The 9,981-nt window shown below is 31.3% G+C and overlaps 1 protein-coding gene across 1 annotated transcript; it reads right to left on the bottom strand.

The window, feature by feature from the left end:
* Window positions 1-6,131: 6,131 nt before the first annotated feature.
* Window positions 6,132-6,584, bottom strand: LOC136784160 (uncharacterized). The gene has a single exon (XM_066744676.1). The coding sequence runs from the start codon at window positions 6,582-6,584 to the stop codon at window positions 6,132-6,134; it is 453 nt and encodes a 150-aa protein (XP_066600773.1).
* Between the last annotated feature and the right edge of the window lie 3,397 nt (window positions 6,585-9,981).

Here is a 9,981-nt window from a genome sequence, read left to right as displayed (position 1 = left end):
TTGATGCGTTTCAATGTTCTTCAAAAATATTTTTCTTTTTTAAATATTACGAGTTTAAAAGAATGGACATTTTTCAAAATGAAAATAGAAATTTTCAACAAAAAATCAAGATAGTATATGTTTTGTAAAGGACAATTTACTGAGTATTTTCCGAAGTTTCATTAAAATCGGTTATATAAATTGTAAAAGATACAGTAGCTCAAAGTTGCCGAAAAACTGATTTTCATGAAAATCTGCGAAGATCATTGTTTTTCGGCACCTTTGAGCTATTGTATCTTTTACAATTTATAACCGATTTTAATGACACTTTTCGGAAAATAATCAGTAAATTGTCCTCTATAAAACGTATACTATCTTGACTTTTTGTTGAAAAATAACCATTTTTGTAATCTCGCAACATTTAAAAAAGAAAAATACTTTTGAAGAACATTGAAACGTATATACCAACTAGTAAAATGATCGCTCTAAAATCACTTTTTTTGCGATTAATTTCATGCATTATTTGTGGATGTTTATTAACAAAAGAAGCTGTACGAATACTTTTTTGACCTACTGTAATATATATATGTACTTTCCATCGAGACACTACCGTGTCTCTTAATATATATATATATAGTATATAGCAAAAGCATTGGTAAAATATATAAACGTGTACGACACTTTCGTTTTATTGCATCTGCACCGAGCCGATGTGCATTTCATTCCCCCTTTTGATGAACTATATATATATAAGTTGTAGAATTTTATTGCACGAACGACGTTAAATCTTGATGTATAGCACAATACAGTTTGGTGCACGAGGTTCGTATTTATTTTGGAGAATTTGTTAGAAACAGTAGTTGTACTCTTTGTAGATTAAGTGTGAGAAAGAAGAGGGTGGAGGGGGTATATATATATGTTATTGAATAGAACGAGTGTAAATTACAACCACAAGCGGTCAAGGAGGAATCAATCGAAGCACGTTTACTCTGGCAAGCGATTCATATGTTAATCGAAGGGAGCAACACGAGTTTAATATATCGAATCGACTAACGTAATCCAGGGGCTTAAGGCTTACAAACCTCTTCTCCCACTCCCCCTAGCCCTCTCCTACTCTATCTCATACAGTGATTCACTCCTTCTCGCTCTCTCATCGAATCTCCAACTGCGTAGGGTGGGAGAGGGGGCTGGCTGGCTTTGGGGCCTTATTGCCTATATGACAAGTATATTACGCCGTGCGTTTATATCAATTAGCTGCTGACACGTTTCGGGGGTGTGCTCGTTGCTAAAAGGGTGCCAGTCGATCCTAGAGAGGGTGTTGAGCTGCGCAACTCTACCCCTACCACTCTTCCTCGCCCAAAACCAAGAAAGCGACCTACTGGTTTTTCATCGACCTTTCAACCGAACCTTATATATATATTTCTTTCTTTCTTTCCTTCTTCTTATCCCTTCTTTATGTCTTTACACTCCCAACTCAATCTTATCCTATTGCGTCATATTTCCTCCATCCCCTCTTCTTGGAATTTTAATTCTTTTGTTTCTTTGGATATCAGTGAATTATTTCTTATATATATATATATATATATATATACTCGATTGTAGATAGAGGAAGAGAGTAAAATGGAATAAATATCACAGTAACACTGATAAAAATTGTTTAATTTAAATATATTTTCCTGAGAATATGTCCATCGAGATATTTAAGAGTGACCGGAATTAATTGTAATAAAATGAAAGAGTAATTTTTATCCAAGGATCCTACTGATGCTAAAAATCACAAAAAATTCTGATACTACATATGTTTAGAAAAAATTTTTTTTTTTTATTAAGCTGATAGATATGTTAGTTGTTATTACTTTATAGGCAAATGACCAATATAGTACAACGTCCAATTTGTTTTATTCGACACAAAGTAGGTTTTTATTGTATGTAATACAGCGATTTGCAGTTGTAACATATTCCCGTAACTCTTATGTTTTATGGATATAAATATAGTTGAAGATTATTCGATAAACCATGTATGTTATGTAAATGTTAACATATATTAAGAAATGAAATTGACTTGTACATTTACAAAATAACAACCATTAACTGTTGTATAAAAGTAACATTTCTTTATACAGAATAATTTTATTCTTGTAACATTTCAGTATTTAATTTATCAGAACGATACTTATTACAATATGCAATTAATTATTGTTGGCGCAGCAGAAGCATCTACCATTATCCTATTTATTTAGTACATTAAAAATTATATCAGCTTACTATTGTTACAATTGAAATCACCTGTTCTAAAATGTGCATAGTAAAATTTCGTCAAAGTAATTTTATGTTTAGAAATCGCTTGATATTGAAAAAGTTACTCACACACAAATAAATTACATTTATATGAAATTAATAGTTATTTACTCTATATCGATTAGTGTAATTTGATGAATCAAATTCAGTTTTAATTAAATCAATTATTTATTATAACAGAATATATATTTTAGTGGACGTACATTCATAGTAAAATTTATTTAAGGTGATTCATATGATGATTTCAGACTGTACTCTAGTCAAATATATTTTATATTTGACATAAACTCTCTGTCTAATTCTTGCTTTATAATTGAATACATAAGACTGAGATATCAAATAATAGTTCAAACACAATGTAGAACAAATGATTTCACTTTTATATATTTGCATCGAATGCTATTATATTAAATATCTTGTTTTCTTTTTTTTTTCTTACAAACTTACTTTTCGCTCGATTTTAACTTATGAGGTTCCATATTAAATGTTAAAACGTAGGGAAAATCGGAGTCAATTATAACACGTATCTCTTGGTTTGTGGGGTAATTACAACATTCACCAAGTGATACTCTAATAGATAAGGCTTTTATTAACAATCTCCATACATGTAACGCGACTATCATGTTCCATCATTGTAAGATGGATACGAAGAAGAAACTAACTTATACTAAAAGGACGCTCCTAGCGCCACCATGTGGCTTATGCCAGCCTAGTAACATACGTTTATACAGTATTACCAACACCCTCACTTAAACGCATGTTATTACAATGCTTGATTCATTATTATCTCGTATTAAACCTAATCTTTTAATATTACTTTCATGTTTTTCTTTGCAAAGACCCTTTGTTAGAATATCAGCTGTCATGTCTTTCGTAGGTAAGTATTCAATAATAATTTCCCTATCATTGACCATATCCTTAACAAAATGATGACGCACATTAATGTGCTTTGTTCGACGGTTATTTTTTGTGCTATTACCAACGCATATTGCACTTTTGTTATCACAAAAAATTATTATAGGTTTATTTGACTCCTTATGATCTAGTTTCGCAATTAACATTTTTAACCACTTTAATTCTTGAGCGCATGAAGATATAGACATGTATTCCGCATCTGTGGTTGATAAAGCAACTATACTTTGTTTTTTGCTAATCCACGATATAGAACTACCTTGTGCTTTAATTAAATTTCCAGTAATCGATTTTCTATCTTCTATGTCATTCGCCCAATCAGCATCTGCGTGAGCTTCAATTTTACAATATGTATCTCTATTGAACTCTAGTTTATAATCACATGTTCCCTTCAAGTATCTGAAAATTCTCTTAACGGCTGACCAATGAGCTTTGCCAGGGTTATTGTTAAATCGACTTATAGAACTAATAGCATACGCTATGTCGGGGACGGGCCTCGATATTTGACACGCATAGATTAAGCTACCTACTGCTTCTTGATAGGGTACTTTTTTCATATATTCTATATCTTCTTCGGATTTTGGCTCCATGTCTTTAGAATGCTTCGTATTTATATCTACTGGAGTAGATATTGAATTGGAATTTTCCATGCCAAAACGCTCTAATATATTTTTTATATATTCTTCTTGGTCAATCCAAAGTTTGCCCTTTTTTACGTCTCTAATTACTCTCATGCCTAGGCAATTTTTTATAGCTCCTAATATTTTTATCTCAATTTTTTTTTAAGATCCTGTTCTATTTTTCCATTACTACTCTCACTATTAGCAAAAATCAATATATCATCTACATATATTCCTAATATAATGCTTTCTCGCTGATTTATTTTGTAATATATACATGGATCAGCTTTAGATCTTTTTAAACCTAAATTTTGCAAAACACTGTCTAACTTTTTATTCCAACAATAGCCGCTCTGTTTTAAACCATAAATTGATTTATGCAATTTTAACACATGTCGGCCTTTTAAATTTAATTCTTTAAGTGGATTTACATAAATCTCTTAATCCAAATATCCGTTTAAATATGCCGTATTGACATCTACATGATCTATAAACCAATTATTTCGCGTAGCTAGCGCAAATAGATATCTTAATGACGCGTACTTTATTACTGGAGAAAAAATTTCCTGGTAGTCTATGCCCTTCTTTTGAGCACAACCTTTTACTACTAACCTGGCTTTGTATTTACATACTTCGCCTAATTCGTTTTTCTTGGACTTAAATATCCATTTTGTATTTAATATCCTTCTTTCTTTTGGTATATCTACTATAGTCCAAGTTTTATTTCTTTTTAGTGCTTCTATATAATTCATCTTTCATTGCACGTTTCCACTGTGAACTATCATTTGACTTTAACGCTTCATCCTCATTATATGGATCATTATTACTAACATTTGAAACAAAAAAACTTAAAAAGTCTCTAAGTATATTCGGTTTCCATGGTCTTTCTGAACGTCTAAGAGTTGTTTGTTGTTGCTCTCCTGGATCCATACTGGTCGTGTGGTCATCTTCTATGCTGATATCTTCACCTTGGGACGTTTCCTCTTCTTCTATGATTTGTTCACTTGAATCAGAGCTTTCTTCATCTCTGTGGCTTGTGTCTTCGCTTTCCTCAGTAACTTCTTCTTTAAAAGATGCTTCTTTCTTTTTAATTGTATTATTATTTTCTGTTTCTAAGAAAATTACGTTTTTACCAAAGATAATTTCTTTAGTCTCTGGATCCATCAGTCTGTATCCTTTTTTGTTTTCTGAATATCCTACAAATATTTTCTCTTCTCATTTTGAGTCCCATTTCTTTCGCTTCTCTTTAGGGATATGAAGCATGGCTTTACACCCAAAAACTCTCAAATATGTTAGGTTTGGCTTTTTTCCTGTCCACGTTTCTTCTGGAGTTTTCTTATTTATTTTTGTAGGTGTCCTGTTAATAATATATGTAGCTGTAGATGCTGCTTCTCCCCAATAACATTTATCTAGATTTGCATCAAATAGCATGCATCTAGCTTTTTCTACAATAGTTCTGTTCATCCTTTGGGCTGTTCCATTTTGCTCAGAAGAATAAGGTATAGTTGTTTGATGCTTTATTCCAGCATTTCGCATTAATTCTTTCATCTTTTCGTTAACATACTCTCTTCCATTATCTGTTCGCAGCGTCTTGATTTTTCTCTCAGTTTCATTTTCTACCATGGCTTTAAACTCAGGAAATTTCTTTATGACCTAACTTTTTTCTTTTATAATATATATATAAATACCTTTTTTGTATAATCATCTATGAAAGTCAACATATACTTTGATCCACCAAATGTTATATTTTCCATTGGTCCACATAAGTCTGAGTGTATTAACTCCAGAATTCGTGTAGATTTTATCTCACGTATTTTCTTGAATTGTCTTTGATGTTTACCCTTTATACACGTTATACAATCTTGATCTGATATTGTTATCTGTTCTACTCCTGTTGCTGCACCGTTTTTTAACAATGTCATATTTCTACGATTCATATGACCCAATCTCCTGTGCCATAAGCTACATTCAGTTTTCACGCTCAAGCAACAATTATTATTATTATTCATAGCATTTATCTCATAAACACCATTTGTTTTTTGAATAGTAGCTATGGTTTCATTTTCCTTATTTTTTATGCAACCTTAATTTTTGCTAAATATCACTATATGGTTTTTATCGGTTATTTTACTTACCGATAACAAATTTGCTGCGATATTTGGAACATATAAGACATTTTTTACTGTTATATCTTCTGTCTGTTTTCCAAGTGTGATTTTTAGGTTAGCTTTACCTGTAGCTGTCGCCACTAGTTTCTTGTTATCTGCAATCATCACTGTAGTTCCATTTATTTCCTTAACCTCTTTCAATAATTCTTTATTGTTAGTTAGTTATATGGCATGATGCAACTGAATCGATGTACCATTTATTTTTGTCCATATCTTCTGATGACAAAAAAGCAACAAATGATTTTTCATTTTTCGTTTTGTTATTGCCATTTGTTTTTGAATTATTTTTTGCGAATTTGCTACGACAATTACTCGCTATGTCGCCGTAATTATTGCATGCGTAACATTTCGGTCCTCTGCTATCTCTATTTTTTATTTTTTCTTTAGAGAATAATGCCATGGCGTCGCTCGAACTTTTCACATTTTCAAACGATTTTGTTTCTTGTAACAGTTTTACTTTTATCGTATCACCCGTGATTCGTATATCGGAATTCTCAAGCGCCATAATCATTGGTCGATAGTCGTCGGGTAATCCAGCCAATAAGAACGCTCCTGTCCATTCGTCTCCCATCTCAAATCCTATCTCGTTTAACTTCTGGGAACTCATCATTATACGATTTACGTAGTCCTCCATTGATTTACACTTGTCTAGTTGTGTAGACACTAATGTTTTCAGTAATTATACTTTTCTTACTAGACCTGAGTCTTCGAATGTAATTCTTAATTTTTCCAATGCGTCTTTGGCCGTTTTTGCGTCACATATATATGCATAATTTATGGATTCAATTGATAAAATAATTATTGCTCTTGCCTTAGTATTTCTTTCCGAATCCGTATCGTCTTCGGTTATACATTTCCAGAGTCCTTCTAACTGAAGTAGTGCCTGCATAGCCACCTTTCACGAATTGTAATTTTCGCTGCCTACCAGCTTTTCTATTTGAATAGTGCTGATGCTCTTGTTCGCCATTTTTCTTTTCACTGTTCACTTTTATAAACGGTTGAATCTTATAAATACTCTACTGTTGTTGAATTAAAACCCCTGGGCCCATAACCTCTTGGTTTGTGGGGTAATTACAACATTCACCAAGTGATACTCTAATAGATAAGGCTTTTATTAACAATCTCCATACATGTAACGCGACTATCATGTTCCATCATTGTAACATGGATACGAAGAAGAAACTAACTTATACTACAAGGACGCTCCTAGCGCCACCATGTGGCTTATGCCAGCCTAGTAGCATACGTTTATACAGTATTACCAACAGTATCAATTGTAACATTCGATTTTGTGGCTCCGTCCGCTAATGAAATTTAAAATCGTTTAGAAGAATATCTCTCTTATAAATATTACAAAACACTGTAGTTGCAATAAAGCTTAGGCCCGCTAATCATAAGCCGTTGTTTGTAGATATGAGAAAATCAATTTTCTGCATTCTTTTGTCAATAGTTCAATTGCTTTTTAGCTTTGAATGGTTCGCTTACTATTGTGTAAATATTAACACTGAACGATACCGAGGATTTTTTATAAACACGTGTTTACATTTAAAAAGTGTCATTTGATCATCAATTAGTAGCTTCGGTGTTAAAATTCAATATATAATTGAAATCGTAATTTATTTGAGTAAATTTTCAATGTCAAGCGATTTTTAAATATGAAATTATGTTGACGAAGTTTCACTGGGCAATATTATGAAACGTATGGTTGTCAATTGTAACAAGTAAACTGGTGTCGATTGTACCATGCTAACTGAATAGGAAAATCATAGATGTTTCTACCGCAACATCAATATTTCAATACATATTGTTATAATCATCGTTCTGACCAAGTAAATGTTCAAATGTTGCAAGAAATAGAAATATTTTTTATAAAAAGAATTTTATTTTTATAAGACAGTTAATGGTTGTTATTTTGATCATTTACAAGTAGATTCCATTTTTAAATGCATGTTAACCTTTAGATAACATACTCTGTTTACCAAAGTATCTTCAGCTACTTTTATATCCATGTATTATGGGAATTACGGGTATGCTGCAATTGAAACCTATACAGTATCGAGTGTAACAAACTGCATGTGGTACTTAGTAATTGTTTGAATATGGATTAATTAAACTATTGCTTCAATAAAAATATATTTACATTCTATTAGTCATATGTAGTAGGTATTATTATTTTGTTGAAATTTTTAATACTAGTTAGGATTCTCAGAACAAAAAATGGGACTAACATTTTGCTACAATGGACTCTCCAGTCTCACCTATCGTACGAATTCAACGAATCGATTTTTCAAAATAATAATTTAAATGTAATTTTAACGTGCATGTATTTTGTTTTATTTAATCGAACGGTGCTTAATTGTATATAAAAAAAATGACGTTATTAAATAATTTGTGTATAGACAAAATAGAAAATAGAATGGGGAGATTCGTTTAGTATGTTTGAGTAATTATTATGATAACTAAAAAATTTAAATCGAACGAAAAATAGAAAATTTTTAAGAAGAAAAAAAAACAAAGTTATAAAAATCAGTAAAATATAACAGTTGATCAAATGACGCTTGTGATACTATTGTAAAAATACAATATATTGTTGTACATTGTGTCCTAATTATTATTTGATATTGTGGCTATTATTTATTTCACAAAAACAAGGTAAACCTGTAAAGAAAATGGCGGCTGGTACATAAATCGTCTAGCGTAAATAATGTATAATAAAGTATAATGTTGAAATTAGGGAAATGAGTAAAATCCAAATGTTAGGCAAGCATACATTTTTACCGTGAGAAAGGTTAAAATTTTGAAAAAAAGTAGTAAAACAAGAAAGTTACTTGCCAGCTGGAACGTAATGTTCATATGTAAGCCATTATATATAGAATACAAGCGTGTTGCTTCTTCTAATTTCAAAATGTGGCTATTCGGGCCCCCGACAAGTATCTTTTTTGTCACAATTTTTGTTTTGTTTTTTTCGAAATTTTAAAACTTTTACTCCGGATAAAATATATGCGTATACTTCCTTAACATTTGGATCTCACAAATTTTTTTATTGGAATATATTACTTTACTATATTATTTATCCTAGACGATTTATTCTAGCTATTATTTATTCAATTATAGAGTTGGATTTTGTTTATTTCAAATTCGATGCACGTCTGAGTATCCGGAGTAGTATAATCTGAATACATTATATGATGTACCTTAAAAGACAGAATTTATTTGCTCAGTGTAGGAATAGGAAGCAGCACAGGAAGCGAAGATTGCAGGAATTTGGTCAACGTAGTTTGACGATTGATCTCGTAGGGCACGGCAGAAAAAAATGAGAAAACCTAATATATTTTAATTGGATCTATTTTCTTAATGTTGTATTTAAAAAATTCTTTTTTTCTCTGGCAGTAAATTATTTTTTATATTCGGTAGTTTCAGAATAGTTAGAGAAAGAAAAGAATGGAATAAACACTAAAATAAGAGGAATAGCGAAGCAAAGAGGAAATAAAAATTGAAGGATTTTAGTGAATGTAATGTAGTCTAATGATCGATCTCGCGTATGGTAAAAAGGAAAAGAAGGAAAAGGGACTACAATTTTATTCATCCTGCGAGCCTATAGAAAAACCTTCCTTTCTCTAGCAGTAAATTAATGTTTATATTCGGTACGATGCTGTAGAGTAATTATATATAGAGAGTAGAATGTTGAGTAATACATAAAATAAAAGAAAAATGGTAGTAATGGAGGCGAAAATTGAAATTTGGCGAATGTAGTTTGACGATGAATCTCGTATGACAAAAAAGAAAGAAAAATGGAAAAACCTATACAGTTTAATTCAAGCTAATATAATTCATCAATATTGCGTTTAGAAATTGCTTTCTTCCTCCAGTCCTGGATTAATTTTTGCTATCGATAAAGTGTTGTATAGCAGTTGCGGAGAGCAGAGAACGGGATGAAGAAAAATAATATAACGAGAATCGTGGAACAATGGAAATGAAAAGTGGTGAAAAAGTGATTTTGTATT

This window comes from Prorops nasuta, unplaced genomic scaffold (assembly GCF_024137725.1).
Source record: "Prorops nasuta isolate Cenicafe-Biocafe unplaced genomic scaffold, Cenicafe_Pnas_1.2 PNAS00048, whole genome shotgun sequence".
NCBI lineage: Eukaryota > Metazoa > Arthropoda > Insecta > Hymenoptera > Bethylidae > Prorops > Prorops nasuta.
This window is presented reverse-complemented; position numbering and strand designations above follow the sequence as displayed.

What these genes read in the sequence shown, in the direction of transcription:
- LOC136784160 (XM_066744676.1), bottom strand. Translation starts at nt 6,584, where the DNA reads ATGAGTTCCCAGAAGTTAAACGAGATAGGATTTGAGATGGGAGACGAA.